Below are 18,853 nucleotides of genomic sequence, written 5' to 3'. Positions count from 1 at the left end.
GAATTTATGGTAGTATTTGAAAACTAGTTCAATGCTCAACAGTTACTGGAGCCCTATTCGTAAAACATTCACAGCTTACATCTTTATCACGTTCTTCTTCATCGTCCTCATCTTCATCTTCTTCAACTCCAATCTTTGGAACCTTAGTAAGTGTACGGGGGTCAATTTCTTTTTCACCATTCTGAGTTATTTCTTCAGTTTTGACAACCTCTTCCACTGGTTTTGCCTCCATTTTGAAACTTTCAAATACCCTTAAAAACTGCCTATATGCTGGATCCATGAGCTCTGTATCTAAGTCTTCTGTCACATATCTACAAAAGAAAAACATCAAACAGTCTAAATCAGACTCTGAAGTACACAAAACCCTTAAAACTGTCTATATGCTGGATCCATGAGCTCTGTATCTAAGTCTTCTATCACATATCTACAAAAGAAAAACATCAACCAGTCTAAATCAGACTCTGAAGAACACAAATTGTCTTAAATTTCAGAGTCTAAAGTACACAAAACCCTTAAAAACTGTCTATATGCTGGATCCATGAGTTCTGTATCCAACTCTTCTGTCACATATCTAGAAAAGAAGAACATCAAACAGTCTAAATCAGACTCTCAAGTACACAAATGCTGCGCAACCGCAAAATAAAGACGATACACGATTTTGGCAGCATTTTGTAATCTAAAAACACACGATTTTGACAACACTAAAAAAGCATCCTTCTGGTATTAAACTTAAAACTAGTCTACCTAATACTGGTATTAAGATTCAAAATGCTTCCAAATACAAAAAATAATAATCATAAAACTAAAATAAGTGTATAGTTAAATAAGCCAGTTATTAAGAATAATTGTAACAGTTATCCTCTTAGTTTTTTTTAAAAAGATGGTGCAACCTAACCTAGAAAGGTAAGTTCCCAGATTCAAATGCTTCCATAATACTGATGCCATAAAAAAGAAGGCCATAGATCCAAAAACTAGAGTTTTTCATGATTCAAGAAAAAATATTTATCGAGCTGGCATCAAGACTTTTTCACTTTCAATGTAGCTTTACATTTGGGAATGCTAAATTTAGCTGTATAAATTTATTTGTGCCTTCAAAAAAGTATAAAATATGAATATTTATAAAAAAAAAAAAAAAATGGATTTAGGAGCTTTAACCTTAGTACTGCTCGGCACTATATATATACATATCTAAAAGCCTTGATTCCCATCAAAGGAGTTGAGGCTCTTAATGTTCAAATTACTTAAGTTAAAAGACACTCATCAATTTATTAATACCACGCAATACTTATTTAATAAATATTGAGAACACAAAAAAAGATCAGTTTCATGAATGAGTAACACAGAAAATATTAACAGTGAAAGTGTGTTTTTTCTATGAGACGTAACATTAACATTTGTGTCACAGGAACAATATTCTTTTACTCAAAGTAGTTGATTAAGTCCGGCTCCTCTGGCTCTAGAAAGTTCACTCAGTAGCCTACCCCGACGGTTGGATGTCACGAACAGACAGAGTTTTCAACAATTTTTTCTCTCCTTTCCTTTATTGAAACGACGTTCCTTGAATTGGCTCCTTTTAAACAATCAATGAAATCAATAAAATCATACATTTTCCCACAATATTTCACTGAGATTTCAACTTGATAATGAAAAGAATTGTCGGCCATAATTGTGTGACAATGTTAAATGTAAAAAATTACAACTTTGTCCAAGAAAACCATCACAATAGTTTACCAGGTAAACAAGAAAGCTGAAAAACATCTAATTTTTACTTTGCCCAGAACAGTTATCTACCCAAAGGCAAACATGTTTAGTATCTCTAAAGTGACAAAAAACCCATACAGACAATTTAAGATGTTTTCCTTTTTTCCTCCACTAATAGCTTCAGACACCAATACAGCCAATGTTTTGGACTTGGCCTCAGTGCCAAGTGCGACAAAGCTTTCACTAAATTCCACAATTCCTCCAGTAAACACGGCTTCTTTAAAGGAATTCATGTGTGGTAACATGATGACTTCTTGAAGGTCAGCCCAAAAATATAATTTGTCTGAATAGTTTACTTCTGCAAGTTTTTAATACAAATCTCCTGATTATTTGGTCGTTTCCATATGCCATTTTCCAATAAATGTAATCTAGTGCGGGTTCTTTTAGATTATTTTCGTTGTGGTTTTAATTATGCTATTTAAATTTGAATTAACTCTTCTCCTTAAAATATCCTTGAATTCTTTATGGCCTAGCTTACAAATGAGATATTCGTATCATTTACAACTTTCCTATATAAATCATAAGAAAAATCAAAACTTGGACGGTACTTAAAAAATCATTGCGCATCCTTTAAATCGTTGTGTCATTAGGAAGATACCTTCTATTTGAGGCATGTTCTCTTCTGTAATGTGCGACACTGGGGTTGTACTCTTCTATATGATCAATAATTATAGCTCTATCTATTTTATTTGGTTTTGGATATCTTCGTTTTTTATCAGACGCATTAGATTTCCTTCCTGTCATTGCACCTTTGTCAACATCTGCTAAGATGTCGTAAATGACTGAGTTTTTTTTCCCTCAAAAAATCTTAAATTCAAGAAAAAAAACAACAATTTACATACTCTAATTCTGTTTCTTTCTCTGTCATTGATAGTATATATAAACGAGCTGTTCCTTGTTTCTGAAACTCCTCGTCGTCTCTTAACTGGTAGCTTTACAGAACATAATGTAATGAATCCCTTCAAGTAAAATCTTTCCCCCCAAAATTCAGTATTCATTTTCTTGCGCTATCTTTTGAAAAGGTTAAATTGCATTTACGCCTTAATTTTTCATTGCAAAGTGCAGGTTGAGGGTGGTTTTCTCTCAACTTCCTAGCTCTGTAGGATTTTTTAAATCTTTAGGTTTTATACTTTTCATTTTCCAAATTCTTTTTGTCCTCTTCTTTGTCACACCTAAATCTGGTCCTTTTTGTCTTCGTTCAATATTGAAATCGTTGTTTTGTGTTAGTATATTTGAGTCTTTGGTATATTCGTAATTTTCAAACCGAAAAGGCCCCAACTCCCAGCGGTTTTTCTTTACTTTATTTTTAAAGACCCCAAGTGAGAAACCCTATTGGATTTAGGGTGCTTTAACTATTTAATTGATACCTAGGGCCTTCTTAAATAAAAATGGTCTCTAAACGGAGTTAGGGCCTATATAAAGTATGCTGTTACTTGCTTATTTACGGGAGTTGGGCCTTATATTTTAAAAAAGAGGTGCGCTTTCCGACAGAGACACATAATCTAAATAAAAACTCAAACTGAAAATTTTGGAGTTAGGTCTTTTTAACTTATAAGGGCAGAATACAGCATAAACAAGACCATACAATTTACTTGCCTAAAATCCAAAAATAATCAGAGAAAAACAAATACTTCAGGAAAAGACTATTAAGATAAGAAAATGCAAAGTATGGATGGTCTCTTTGACACCCTTCTTTAGATAAAAAAAAAATTTGGAATACGGAAGATTTATCCAGCCAATAGAAACTTACTGGAAACCGGCTACAGAAATTAAAAACCCAGGTTCATCTAACAGTATACCACAAGAGCCATTAATAACGACAGCCTAGGGTTTTTGTTTCTTTCAGTTTCCCATGTTCGAGAAAGTTTGAAGATAAATTTTATTATGATGCTATATGGTAGAAATTTAATCTTTCATTTTCACTTGAGTTTACCCTCTCAAACACATAGCCTCTGCCTTAAAGGGACCATATTCTTCAGACTAATGGTTTTTGTGTCAAAGGCATCAGATAAAAAAAAAGAAGAAAAGACAATTAACAAATCAGAGAAGCAGTTCAGAAACTGGAAAAAAAAACAGTGTAGAGGAGCTAGCAAAGAAAATCACAGTGGAAAAGCTCATAAGGAAATAAAACTTTAAAAACACATCAGAAATTTGTTTATATGCATTTTTTTTTTTACTTTTTTTAAGAGTCGGATAAAAACTTTAAGGGGGGTTCAAACCTGATTCCCCCCCCCTCCTGGATACGACCTTGAATGAGAATTTATGCACAATCTGTGCGCTTCTTAGACACACCAAACACATCGTTCTGGTGGGATGGGACTTAATGGTTTAACACACTGGATTCTCTGCTCCAACTAGTCCACAGTATGTGCACTTTCAAAAAGGAATATTTTATAAGTACCAGGGACACTTCTTATCTCTCCTCCCCTTTTTTAGCTGCTTGGAATGACGGTAAATTTAGATAACAACATTTTTTCTTTATTAGCTCTAGAGTATTCCTGGTATCAGGGGGAGAAATAAGGAAAAGATAACTTGCTCTATTTCTATTCCTTCATCTTCATCTTTCTCTGTGTCTGTTACCACTGTTACCCGTTCTTCGTTTTTAACTCGTCTGCCCTTCTTTTTCTTCCTTTTCCGTCTTTGTAGCTTTTCCTTCTTTTCTCTTGTTTCAGTTATCTGGTCATCTAGTGGAACTAAAGACCTGGGTTGAAGTTTCCCCCGTGGTGTAACTTTTGGTACATCTTCTAGATCTAAAATAATAGGCATTTCAAAAAAAAAAAAAAATCAGAAAAGAAATAGATTGCAGTAGCATTAGAACATAATGGTCACAAGGATAACTAAGATTTGCGTTGCTGGCAACGTGGAGTGTTGCATTGAGATTTGATTGGATTCGCTTTAACTATATTGCGGGAGCTACACTTTGGTTTTGGTTCTTTGCCATCGATTAAATTCCGTAGGTGTCGACCCTGCAATGCCTTAAAATGGTATTTCCAAAAAATCCTTCCTTAGAAGAAAATGATGACTCATTCTTAAAAACAGCCTCAAACTTAACTGTTACTACTTAAAACCAACTTTATTACTTGACACTAAATCAAAATTGTTGCTTTACGTGCCATTTATGTGAGCTAATTCTATGTAGCTTTGCCAAAACACAATAGCCTACCCTTTGCTATTTGGAAAGATGCAGGTTGTGTGAGCTAAGGCTTCGTTACTTGGCCTCAAATTTAACACCTATTTCTTGTTTCTGACTTATTGGAGGAAGAAAAAATTGAATTACTATCTATTACTGAATGATCCCCACATAACCCCTTAAAATAAGTAATTGAGAAACGTCATTGCGCTGCTTTATTATTTATGATCAATGAAAAACCACCTCAAGGAAACATCTTTCGAGTCTAAAACGTATAGGAAACGAGCAAAGGTAGACCAATTAGCACATTTATATAACCCTTTCCTACTGATATATTTGATAGCAAGAACATTTGACTCTGTCTATCGCCAACTGATTGCCACATAATCCCTTAAGTAATGATTGGGTACGTCATTGCGCTGCATTATTATTTACAATCAATACATAACCTCCTCATAGACAATTTTTTCTAGCCTAAAATGAAAATGAAAAAAATGGACCAATTAAGAGTATTTATGTAACCTTTTGCAACTAAAGAAGAACAAGTCACATTTCGCTATACACGAGAAATCCCTCCATAATGAAATAATGTAAAAAGCTGGACTGTAAAATGCTAAATCGTAAAACTTTATGTTTTAGTCCCCTAACTACTAACTAAATTTCAAGGGAATCCGGACACTTTACAAGAGAAGATAAATGAAAATAAATCCTTTTTGTCCCCTTTTGCCCAAATTACTTGCCCCAAAAGTTTCAAGTGATATGAGCAATTTCACGCAAAAGTTGGAGGAGGTGAGTACCCTTTTAAAAATCGTTGTTTTCATGTCCCATTTTCCCAATACACTTGTCCTATAAATTCCAAACTGATTAGTAAAAAATTATCAACCTTTCTACTAGAATTTGGTGGTAGGGGATGATGCTGATGGGGACACGAGCCCTCTTTGTGTCTCCAATTGTGCAAAGTAAGAATTATGAACGAATGAATGATTTTACCCCCTATTAATCCAACAGCAGATGAAGTACACAACTCAAAACACATCTAATATTCAAACACACATAAAGACTAAACCAAATTCTCCAAACAACTATGAAACGTGACCTAAAACAAGGTGCAATACTGTTTTAGGACACCAGCCAATGGATGGGTCCTTACAGAAGCGTAATACCAGGCAATCTTATTAAGGATTGCATTTTTAAGGTTTATAGCCGAGTGTCTACACGTTATGTGCGTTATATGCCATATGCTTTATATTGCTTGTACACAGAGGTAGATGGAAGAGAAATTTGCAATATTTGTAATATGCTGAGCACATTTTCGTTTATCAAACGCAGTGGCATTCTCCAGAAAAGGTTAAGATAGAGAAAATGGCCGCTGCATCTTAAAATTGAGCTAAAAGTTTATGATTAAACTTCCTTTTATTCTCAACAAGCCCAACGTACACGAAAGGACTGTATTTTCACAATTGAACAATTAGTAATTGTCGCATCTCTAGCACTGATCTGTCAATTGACAGGCCGAGGTAAAGATATGGTTGAGAAGTTGCACGATAGTTTCACCCAAACGAACAGATGTTACAATCTGGTTTACCATTTAATAAAAGAGTCTTACATTTTAATTTATCAGATCGAAAACCAATGCACGAATACTCCTCTTGCGGCACATGAAAGTTGCCTTCTAAGCCATGAACTGGCTGTTTAGCCAAGGGGTTCCAGAACTTGTCAAGGGATACTAGAGAGACCGAGGATCTATATAGTGCCTTAAATCATAAATATAAATCCATTACATATTCTCGATATGAACAAGGTAGAAAATTGCTATATTTCTGATCAAAAGATAGAGATATGGGGGAATATTAGAGGGGTTCCGAGCCTCTCTTGAGTTCATCAAACACACAGACTGAAAATCATAGTATATTTCCGATCCAAATAAGGTCCACCATGCCTTTGTTTGTGCTAAAAAGCTGGCGAGGACATTGGAGGGGATTCACTGGAAAGGGCTTAATGAACTAAAAGAGGTTCATTTAGGTTCTCTAGTCTAGTTCTCTGGTTCTCCTTCCAATTGAAAATCCTTGTGTACTCCGGATTTAAACAAGGTTTAGCATGCCTACCTCATAGGTTGGACAATGGATGTGCACCCTACTAAATCATCCTGCTCATGTCCTAGTTGTCCAGAGTATTTGCCCCGTAAGTTTCAAGCCCATAGAAAAAAAAAACCCTGCCTACTTGTCTATTAAGACACTTGGCGAAGACGGGAGCAAGAGGATGTCAGAGGGGCTCACTTTGCGCATACAATAGCATGGATTGAAATACCTTATTATTAGAAAATAAAACAACAAACCCAATGGGCCATCCGGCATCACAAACACAAATAGTTTCTAAGTAGATGGCATCACATTCGAGCCAGTGGGAAAATGCTCTTTTTTGGATCTCTAAATCTTTTTTTTTATTCTGGATAAAAATATTTTAGCGATAGGGGCAGGAGCTGTTCCATATTGTAAGTACTTTACGATTTCAGTCAAACTCCAAATTTAAACTGGCGTCTGCTTCCTTACCAGCTTCAACAGGGCTTCTTACTAGAAAGCATAATTATGGCCCAAAGAAACACAAACTTGGCCAGAAAACTTTAAAACCTGCAACACCTAGGCTGTAGAGGACAACGGTGTCTCCTTGGCCGTAAGAACACGCATGCCGATTCTAAGTGAACACGAAAACTTTATTAACGAGAGTAGGTGGGGCTCAGAAGTTATGGATTCTTCTGAGAATCTATCTGTTCTGACCCCTTGGTAAAAAATTTCCCGCCCCAAAGGTTTCAACCAGATCTGAGCACTGTCGTAAAAAAGGTCGGGGAGGAGGAGAACGCAGCTGGGAGCGGCTTGGCCATATTTGGGTTTTCCAATCACACCGATCGGTAATTCACCAGCCGTTCTGGTTCAGACAAGGTGTAGAATGCCTACTATTTTGCTAATAGTGGGCGTTAGCATGTTGGTGAGGCTAAGCGTAAATCTTTGTGACTTGATTAAGACATACTGAATATATCTTTGCTATTCCATTTTAAACAAAATCAGCTCCACATTTCTGCTAAAACGTGGATGGGGAGACAGGAAGGGGATGTTGAAGGGGCCATTTGACCAATTTTTTACCTTCAATCCTACTGATTGAAAATCTTTACTCAATTCTATATCAAACAAGGTGCAACACACCTGCCTTTACTCGAGAGATTATCAGTTTTTCCGAGGCGAACCATAACAACAAAAGAATCAGCCTCTCAAAATTTTTAAAAAGATTCATCTTTTAATGAGTTAAAAAAAAAAGAAAACTAGTAATATACTTTCATCAGTTCATTGAGGTTTATTCGTCAAGGTAGAGAGATAGTATATCTTCAAAAGTTGATTTTGTTGTCATGGGTTAACTTTTCAAAATCAGAGTCAACACACAAGCGTTGGCTTAGTAAAGACCGAATTGTCTCTCACGTACAATTAATTTTTATTTGTTCCTCGGTCATTTCGCATGGAGGGGGGTGATCATAGGAACTTGGGAGGGGACTCATTCGATCGACTATTGGAAGTTTTAGTCGGCCGAACGTGATTTGAGGGCAACCAGTTCCCCTTCTATGTCCGTTATGTCCTAAGCATCTCCGTATCACTCCCCCCTCCCCCGATATCAGATAAAAATTTCCAAAAAACTATTTTGTTCATAGTCTGCGATCCACGACTGGTTATCGCAAAAAAGTTGTTTGGTGGCACACTACTGCGGCAGTTAGTTCGATAGTGGTTTTTGGGCAATGAATGGTACTAATCCCGAAAACCAGGGATACCAGTCCACACCAATGTAGAAGATGCAATTCTATCCCATAAACGCCAAAATAGCCTACAGCAACATGCTATACATGTTTATTTTTAATGAGGCTAAAAAACGAAAGAGGACATTTTCTGAATCCTTATTTTTTGTTCTATTCATTAATATCAATTAAATATCTATTTGCTAACACTGTGTGATATTTCTGAGACTTAAGATACAAAATTCGACACAAAATGTTAAAATTTTCCTGGAAAATGCCATTTTTCTCGGAAAAAGCCCTAGCTAACATGCAAATTTCATCTGGTCAAACGAAAGATTGCTTTTTGGTCGATCAGACTGCATTTTTTTTCACAAAATATTAACCTCTACCAGAAAAAAAATAAACAACACGTGGCGTTGCTTCGTAGATGCACCGTTTCTTGAGCGGTTTCTTTTTTACGAACGTTTTGGTAGCGTTATGTCTTTGAGTGGGCCAAACCTCTATTCTATTATATGCCTACAGAAGACAATTTTCTTAAGTTTCATTTGATTCTATAACTTACAAAGCAAAATTTGTGCCATTACCGTCATTTAGACAAGATACGGCTATGCACAAAACAAAATTACAAATCTGACATAGGCTTTTCTAATGTATTCTTACGCTTCCCATTTTGACTATACTTTAAGCCCATTTCATACCGAGAAGACACTCACATTTCCCCAACCCTACAGAACGGCGCTTTCTCTTTTTATATTTAAACAACAAAAGACAGAAATTTTGAAATCTCAGAACACTTTGCAAGACAACTCAAACAGATTTTGGGTCCATTGCTCCATTTAAAAACTTGGCCAGGGGTAAAAAAAAACAAGGGATTGGCAACTTCAAGAAAAAGTAAAAATATTGTGACGACCACACCTTCTCACGTACGCTGAATTAGCCCTTGAGCATCATATTAACCCATGACCTCTGAAGATGTCTACCAAAAAGTAGATAGCACAACTTTCGGATGCTCCACTTTGCTAAATCTTTTTATCGACTGTAGGCTTTGCAACTGTGCTGTATTTTTACAACGACTGATGTCAACTTGAGTTCACACAGCTTCGCCTTCATAACGTTTGATATAAACTGAAGTTCTAGGCTTCTCTTCTAAACTTCATTGTTCGAGGTGAAGCACGACGTTCGTGCCAATTCCAGACAAAAAAGTGCACTGACTCGACCAGCTGTCACAACCACGTTGATTCGTGGAGTGTGAAATAGGAATAGGGAGTTTAGTGAAGGCCAATCAAGAAAAATGCAGGCGACCTGCAGTGGGACAGCAAGATGAGTGGTCTCATAATTCGGCCAAATCTCTTGATCCTGCCAGTGACCAACATTAAGGGACAGGAAACACATAGAAAGAACTTTACCAGTGAGTATCATACTGAAAGACAGAACCCGCAATCTTGCTAACGTTGTCCTTCTGATTGGCGGATCCCACAAAACACATGAACTACGTAAAGGTAGTGGGCTCTTTTACGGATGGCTCAGGACACAAGGAAACCATTATTGTAGTAGGATTTCTTCCAAACACAAAAAAACAGTCCTCTCTGGTAAGGATGTGTATCAATCCCTTTACCTACAGTTTCAAGTGTGTGAAGGAATGAGTGCTCTTTGGCGGGGAAGCGGTCAAAATTTGGCTAGAAGAGACCAGAGTTGTCACAGAGAAAGCTATGCATAAAAAATTTGAAACACTAGCTGAGACTGTTGAGTCATTTCGAAGGGCAACGCGATATGACCCATGAAAACGTGCTCAGGAGCTCGGAGAAGCGCTTGAGTTTCACCTTTTCTAACACTGAAAGTGGCTCAGGTTGTGACTTTTTATGAAAACAGGTATCTTCGATATTGCTTGCAAACGTGGAGCAGATCTTAAAACATATGTTCTCACAGCAACAAACATTTTCAAACCACACGATGAATGTGACCATTAGATTCTCTGTGTACGCCTATATTGTAATTATCCATACCCGAATAAAAACTTATAGCGAGACGCAGCTGCATGTCTATCATAATTTACCCATCACATGTTTCAAAGTTTATATTTTTTTTATGACTATCCTATTCTTCTGTGAATATGCGAGGGATTTTTAAGCCTGTTGGTGGCTGAAAAGATAAAACAAATAAAAAACAATAAAAAAACATCAAATCAAGAACAATAAAAACATCATATCAGGTCTTTTCTTTCAAGAATAAAATCGTTTTTATTGTTTCTCTTTACGCCATATCATCTTCAGCCACCAGGTGGCGTGTCGTGACGAAAAAAAATGTCCTCCTAGATGACATATTAAATGCTTCATTTTATATTTGAATCCCATAATCATCATTTTGTGTTTTTTTCTCTGAAAAACATCCGACATATATCAACACCATTTTCCTAACCATGTCACAGATATAGTTAGAAAACGTAAGACTTTCGCCATCAAGGATACATTAAAATGCTCAAAACAATTAGGACAATCTAAAAATAAAGTAAAACAGCAATGCTGTTCTGAAGAAACTTCGAATATAATTTCTTAAACCACATTGGCCTGCCATAATATAAGAAAAGGAAACGATCAAAAATGGGGTTTTTAAAGCCAAACGAGATTACTGAAAAAAATATTCAGTATTTTCCTATTTTCCTATTTTCCCGAAGGTATACTATACGTCATTAGTAGAAAAGGTGAGCATGTTTGGTCTTGGCTCTCTGATCAGCTTTGAATTCTTTAGAGTCGTTCCCTATGCCAAGATTTCCGAAGTTAACAAAGGGTGTAATCTGAGACAACCTCCGTACCAGAGTACATTAAAAGACATTATATGTACTCAAGTTTTCGAAACATAATATCTGGAATATCTCGAGAACAGATTTGGGCGACGAAGTCGAAACTTTCAGGGAATGTTGGGATAGGACAAGAGAATTTAAAACAGCCTTCTGCGGAAAAAATAGTAGGGCATAAAAAATTTAATCTTTGACCCAAGTAGAAGTTTTTGGAACTATTTTTCATGGTGAAACACCGAAGGTATAAATTGTAAGATATCGTGTGGCTCCAATTCATGAAATAGTGTATCTGCAACATTTAGAAAACAGCTTGGGGGATCGAGTTGAACTTTCAGGAGGTGTTGGCGGGCATGCCTTATTTTGAATTTTTACTTTAGCGGAGGGAGGGGGGGGCTTTAAAAATTGTCCTTGGTCTGTCTAAAAGCTTTGTGTTATGAGTCCCTCTGGACTCCAAATCTATACACAGTGAAGCACCGAGATAAAATAAAATCCAAATAATAAAATAAATAAGATTCAAGAAATAAAATTCAGGAAATTCTATTTTTAACTGCTTAAACTTCCCAAGCAAGCAACGAGCATGTTTCTTCAATTCCAGTGACCTTTGATAATATAAGCCGTTCTCTTTAAGTCGACTAGTCAAATGTTTGAAACTTCAAGCTCAAGTTTATTAAATCTTTTTTATACGTTAGTAAATAAACAAAATTTCCCTTTGTCACTTTATATTAAAATTCGACATTGCCTACCCACATCTTAGTAAATTCAGGCTTTTGAGCTGCAATTCATAGATATAGATTATAAAGGAAGAAAGTTCTTATTTATAAAAACTTACCAATTGTATCAAGCTCGTCCACCTTAATACCAAGCTGTTTCGCCCTCTCTTCTTTTAACTTGAGGACATCTTCAAGAATTGAAGGCAAACGGGGACCATTTTCAGTCTATAAAGCAATTATAGACTTACTATAGCAATTATAGAATTACTGGACATTATCCATGGATTAATAGTATAGAAGTAGGGCACCATACTATTGTAAGATCTACTAGTACTAGATACCTTGGTGTTATAATTGATGAAAGCCTTAGTTTTAAAGACCATATTGCATCTGTTAAAAGCAAATTTTCTCGTAATATTGGTATTATTCGTAAACTTAAGTATCTTTTTCCGTGTGAAGTTCTGAGAATGTTGTATATTTCTATGGTTCACCCATATCTCATTTACTGTTGTATGGTTTGGTCAAAAAAATTCGTAACTCACCTCCCTCCGCTCCGTGTAACGCAAAACATGGCAATTAGTGTTTTGTATGGTAATCAAATTGACCTATCTGTATCGGTGAGGCATCTTTACCGCGAGTATAAAATTCTACTGTTGGCAGGAATATGTGTATTCTATAATGCTCTGTTTATGTTTAAATATTTAGCTTCGGAGTTACCATCATGTTTTTCAGGAATGTTTAGTCTTGCGTCTACTACTCACGATCATTTGACACGATCTTCTCAGTTGGTGCGAAGACCAGCTGTGGTCACGTCTAGGTCTAGGTTTTCAATTCGCCATGTTGTTCCATTAGTTTGGGAGAGTTTGCCAGAGGATTTGAGGAATGTTGGGGGTTTGCAGGATTTTCTTAAGTCGCTAAAGAACCATTGTTTTGATGTGTATATTTTGAATGGATTTTTCCACGCCACTTAAGTTTTGTTTTTGAGGAGGGTTTAGTTGCAGCTGAATATGTTTATAATTATTATAATTTTGTTGGGTGTTTTTTGGAGGTTCGTTGGTTTTCGGGTCCGGTAAGTTGAGCTATAATTATGTTTTTTTTGTTTTTATTTCTTTTTCTTTTTTTTTTTTGTTTTTTTTTTTTTGGTGTCTTGGTTTTTTGATTTATTAGGTGGGTTTTCTCCCGCACAAGCATTGCTTCAGGGAATCGATGATGTATATATATATTTTTTTTTTTAAATAAACCCATTGCTACTTACTTATAAAGCAATTAAAATAAAGTACGCGAAACAAAAACAAAAAAAAACTTGAGAAAATTCAAAAAAGAAGAACTCGTCTTTGAAACTCGATAAACATGTTCTTGAAGCTCTGATGAATCCTAATTTTTTGCCTTTTGTCCCTGAAAAGATGTTTTAAGAAGTTTAATATTCGTAATTTCCTTACACTTTATAAATCCCTTCTTCAACCTTTAGGCTATACGTGTAACTGATTCCGGTGCAACCGAACCATTTAACTGAACCCTCGTTCAAATGAGCCCCGTGCAATTCAGCCCCCATTCACCTCAACCACAAGCCACTCAATCCCGTTTAATTCAACCCCATTTAACTGAAATCCCGTTGAACTAAATCCCTATTCAGCTCAACCTCGTTTACCTGAACCCTCGTTTAACTCAACCCCCGTGCGACTCACCCCCCGTTTAACTCGAACAAATTTAACTCATACACCATTTAACTAAGCACCCATTTAAAGCAACCCCCTTGCAGCTCAACCTCCATTTAATTAAACCATGGGGCTGCAATTTGGGCCTTTAGATCAAACCCTATTTGACTTAATTCAACCCAAAGCCTAAGAATAAGCGTGAACTAGCGCTGACTAGAAGTCCAAAATTTGCTTATCGCTTCGGTCGCTGATCAAATATTATAATTAGTTTGTTTTAAAATGAGTGAATGGGAAGGAGGGAGAGTCGCTGAATTAGGGCCTTAAATAGCTTTTTCTCTGGTAGGGCCCCCAGCCTTAGAACAAGCATGAAATAGCGCTGATTAAAAGCCGAAAATTTACTTCTCGCTCCGGTCGCTGATCAAATATTATAATTAGTTTGTTTTAAAATGTATGAATGGGGAGGAGGGAGAGTCACTGAATTTGGGCCTTAAATAGCCTTTTCTCTGGTAGGGCTTAAATTTTAGCAGGACGTAGTGTCTAATCTAGGAATACACAATAGTAAAAAATAATTTGAAGAAAAATTGAGAGGTTTAAAAATTTCGGCAGCAAAAAAGGATCTAAAAGAAGATTGCGACAGTAGCGATTATTATACTTAAAAGCAGCTTTGAATAGTGAATCAATCGTCTTTTTTGGGAACTTTCGGGTGAGGTATGCTAAGTAACATCAAAACTAGTGACCAGTTACTGCATACTTTTATGGAATGGGGGAAATAAAACCCTGATTCTATTCACTGAATTTTGCTGATCAAACATTATAATTCTATTCACTTTTCTATTCGCTTATCAAATATTATAATTATGTTTGTTTTAAAATGTATGAATAGGGAGGAGGTAGAGTCACTGAATTTGGGCCTTAAATAGCTTTTTTATCTGGTAGGGTCCCCAGCCTAAGAATAAGCGTGAAAAAGCGATGACTAGAAGCCCAAAATTTGCTTATCGCTTCGGTCACTGATCAAATATTATAATTAGCTTGTTTTAAAATGTGTGAATGGGGAGGAGGGAAAGTCACTGAATTTGGGCCTTAAATAGCTTTTTCTCTGGTAGGGCCCCCAGCCTTAGAACAATCGTGAAATAGTGCTGACTAGAAGCCCAAATTTTGCTTTCGGTTCGGTCGCTGATCAAATATTATAATTAGTTTGTTTTAAAATGTATGAATGGGGAGGAGAGAGTCACTGAATTTGGGCCTTAAATAGCTTTTTCTCTGGTAGGGCTTAAATTTTAGCACGGCATAGTCTCTATTCTAGGAATACACAATAGTAAAATATAATTTGAAGATCAATTGAGAGGTTTAAAAATTTCGGCAGCAAAAAAGGATCTAAAAGAAGATTGCGACAGTAGCGATTATTATACTTAAAAGCAGCTTTGAATAGTGAATCAATCGTCTTTTTTGGGAACTTTCGGGTGAGGTATGCTAAGTAACATCAAAACTAGTGACCAGTTACTGCATACTTTTATGGAATGGGGGAAATAAGACCCTAATTCCAAGAACCCTGAATAGTTACCCATTTCAACACCTCTACGATCCTCCAACGACCCGCTAGCGCTGAAGGAAAAAAGAAAAGAAAAAGAAGACGTCCGGGTATCGGGCTCTTTTTAAAATTCCCAAGAAATTGTTTCGTAGTTAATTTTAGTGTTGAAAATAAACAGTAGCAATAAAGAACGAATCAGTTTTGCATCTGAATGAGTTTTTCCACGTATATATATATATATATATATATATATATATATATATATATATATATATATATATATATATATAAGTTCAATTAAGCGAGGGTTCAGTTGCATGGGATCCTCATTTAGAGTATAACTCTGCAATTTGTTTTCAAATAAATTTTACAGATAGGTTAAACAGAAATATTGACAGAATGTAAAAAAGGGATACTAAAAAGATTTCCTATTTTTTTAATCCTTCATACCCCCAAAGGTTCTGACGCCTCTAAATTCCTCCAATTTTGCAGAAGGCGCATAGATCGAATCAATAGTAGAAGTGACCCTATAATTACTGAACGAACTCCTTATATGGGCATAGCCTCCCTAGGGAGAATGATTGCGTAATCGGTCAATGACCTCTTTTTCCAAGGTCGATTTATTTGATGTTTCTATGTGTAATAACTCCGGAAAGAAGGTTTCACATGCGCAATGAATTCTAAAGGGAAATATGTTATTGATATAGGACTCGAGGAGGAAGTGAATATACGAGAACTTGATTGCATAATCGATCGTGAATGTTATGATCCAGAAATAGTATTTGTTGTTGTTGCTCTCGCCAAATGTTATGAGTTTCCCGGAAACAGTTAGATCCCGTGTTTCCTTCTCAGCCAATCAGAGGGCGTTGTTTACATAGTAGCGGCGGAGTGAATATAAAGAAAGGATTTTTGTTATAGTTTTATTAGTCTGTGAATAGAATTCAAGGAGTGAGAAGAAGAACAGTTTGACTTTACTCATTTGGATATATATTTGTAATAATGAGTGGAATGTTTACTCTATTAGAAGTTGATAGTGGAGTTGATGATAATGGTACAAGAGCACCAAACATTGCGGTGGAAATTACGAAAGGATCACGTCTTTGTCTGGTATGGGATGCAGTATATGCAAGATATGTGATATCCTTGAGCAAATTTAAAATGGAGGATCAATTATGTTTTGCCGCTAAATTTGATATAGCACATGTGAATATACTTCAATGTGCTTTAAGTGCATTGGTGAAACATATTGAAGACAATATACAGTATCGCTAATTGTACATGCTCTATATTATTGATGTTGTTGTAATTATTCAATAAAATTGTTTTGAAATAAAAAATGTTCTCTTTTCGTTTCTTGGTAGGGCTAACGAATCAGGCTCAGTCTAGAGTCAACAGTCAGAGTGAAAGGACTGAAAAATGAATAAATTTGAGAAAGATAGAATTAGATCAAATCTAGTGTTTAAGGAAAAACATTTGATTTTGGATGATGAAATTCTCGAGTTATCTCTTAAACGCAGGATATTCTCTTGTCAGAGAACACTTAACAATATAATGAGGAGTGATTCTCCCCCATTGGACTATTGTATGAAACTTTTAAAATTTGACTCAAATGCTTATAGTCAATTTATTGATATATTAATTGAAACAAAGCAGAATCATATTGTGGATATACTTTTGAAAACATTGCCAATGGATTCAATGTAGATGGCTCCCCCCCATCATTCGAAAGAGCTAACGTTACAGAGCTACTCCTCTCTCCCCCAGTTCCCTCTCATTGAATTTATCGAACGAAGAGGATCAGTTTCGTTTTAGCTGTGAGTGAGTTGACATCGGAAACTGAAAAATGTTCTATATATGTCCATTGTGCATGTACACTCTTGGCAGTTGGAATCAATGTGGGAATTGTACAATGATTGATAACTATAGGGAAAAGTGTAAATTATGTAATCCTTGTAAATTACATAGAGGCTATGCAGTACAAATTAACGGATGTAATTCATGTCTTGAGGAGGTGTGTGACTCTCATCCTAGAGGGCACCTGTGCTCCAATTCTCACTATGATAAATGTGATCAGTGGGAGAATACTTACCCCGCTATGATTGGAAAGAATCCTAAACGTGATTTTAGTTTATTTCTACGAGATTGGTATCGTCGTGGATTTAAATTATTCTGGGAAGAGGAATCTGGTCTAAGATTCAACTGTTGGGGTAACAAGACAATCTGGTTTCTACGTCATCGTTGTGATGACACCACCTACTATGATTATAAACCAAGTAATTTTTATTTGGCAGTTACCGAATGTGATTCACCAGTTGAAAACATTGTATGTGATATTGCTTCAAATAGACAGATTGAAACTCGTGAATTTCATAATATGAATGCAAATAGTATCATTGACTATACAAATAGATATGACAAGAGTGAAGTCACACTCTACTGTAGAAAATGTGACCCTGACTTTGCAGTCAATCAAGATCAATATACTGTGAATCTAAATGATTTACCAGCATTAGTGGTTCATGACAGTTGACTATACATCGAATATGAAGAAATCTAAAGTGAAGATTTAAAGACATTGTTGTATATATATATGCATTTTATTAATAAACAAATTCACAAACATTTTTTAAGCACTTTACTCTTAGGGCACTGAAATCAATACTATATAGGTCTGAGAGGATATATTCCACTAGAAAGTCATTCAGACGAGGATTGTCAACGTAAATGTGGAGAAACTGCTTGTAAGTATAGCCACGACATCGGATCACAAAATATAGTAGTGCCTGGAAGCCACAGCTTTTAGTTGTTAGATCCTGAACCCTCTTCCAATTTTGAATAATAGTTTTCCCCCTGCTCTCAATATAGTTGCTGATGTGGGGTGTGTAGAATGTATAGGGTAGACCAAGAGGATCAAAAAATTCAATCGTCTTCATTGTTTGAAAGATGCACAGCCAATGACCCGTCAGCACAGTCGACGGACTGCTATTAACAATAATCAAGGTATTGTTGACACTTTGAATTTTTCCAAGATAGTCCGAGGGCAGACAATAGGATTTGTACTGGGACATGTAGGGGTCCATATTAAATACATTGAGTATTTGACTGGTGTTCATGGCGCCAAGTATAGTAGAACACTGCCTTCGAGATTGATTTACCAATAAGTTTCATATTGATTTAGCGAGATTAGTGAAATACTCTCAGCTAACGGGTTGGCAAATGTACACACTAAATGCAAACTCCCTGTACGTACTATACTCATATCCTGTGTACCAGACAAATCAAGTACAATGCTACCATGTGTTTTAGCAAGCATATCTTCGGTTATACCATTTTCAAATAGTTGAGAGTCATGATCTAGGGTTTGCATGGTCAACTCGTACAATGTTCTATAGGATTTATCAAAAAGATAGATTGTAGAGTGGGATACCGTTTACTTTGCACACAAGAGATGAAAGTCCAAACATCTCGAATTTATGTGGGCATTCAGTCCATGATCCTAT

The 18,853-nt window shown here is 36.0% G+C and overlaps 1 protein-coding gene across 3 annotated transcripts in view; it reads right to left on the bottom strand.

The window, feature by feature from the left end:
- The window catches only part of Sf3b2 (splicing factor 3b subunit 2), a 92,456-nt gene that overhangs the window by 29,972 nt on the left and 43,631 nt on the right, over window positions 1-18,853 (bottom strand). For all 3 annotated transcript variants that reach the window (XM_089091573.1, XM_089091575.1, XM_089091574.1), the window contains exons 3-5: window positions 12,290-12,395; window positions 4,298-4,511; window positions 80-311 (exon numbers count right to left, since the gene is read on the bottom strand). In XM_089091573.1, the coding sequence (XP_088947699.1) occupies window positions 80-311; window positions 4,298-4,511; window positions 12,290-12,395 (552 nt within the window). The remainder of the gene's footprint in view (window positions 1-79; window positions 312-4,297; window positions 4,512-12,289; window positions 12,396-18,853) is intronic.

Source organism: Artemia sp. Qi Xiang Cuo, chromosome 7 (genome assembly GCF_049724085.1).
Source record: "Artemia sp. Qi Xiang Cuo chromosome 7, ASM4972408v1, whole genome shotgun sequence".
Lineage (NCBI taxonomy): Eukaryota > Metazoa > Arthropoda > Branchiopoda > Anostraca > Artemiidae > Artemia > Artemia sp. Qi Xiang Cuo.
This window is presented reverse-complemented; position numbering and strand designations above follow the sequence as displayed.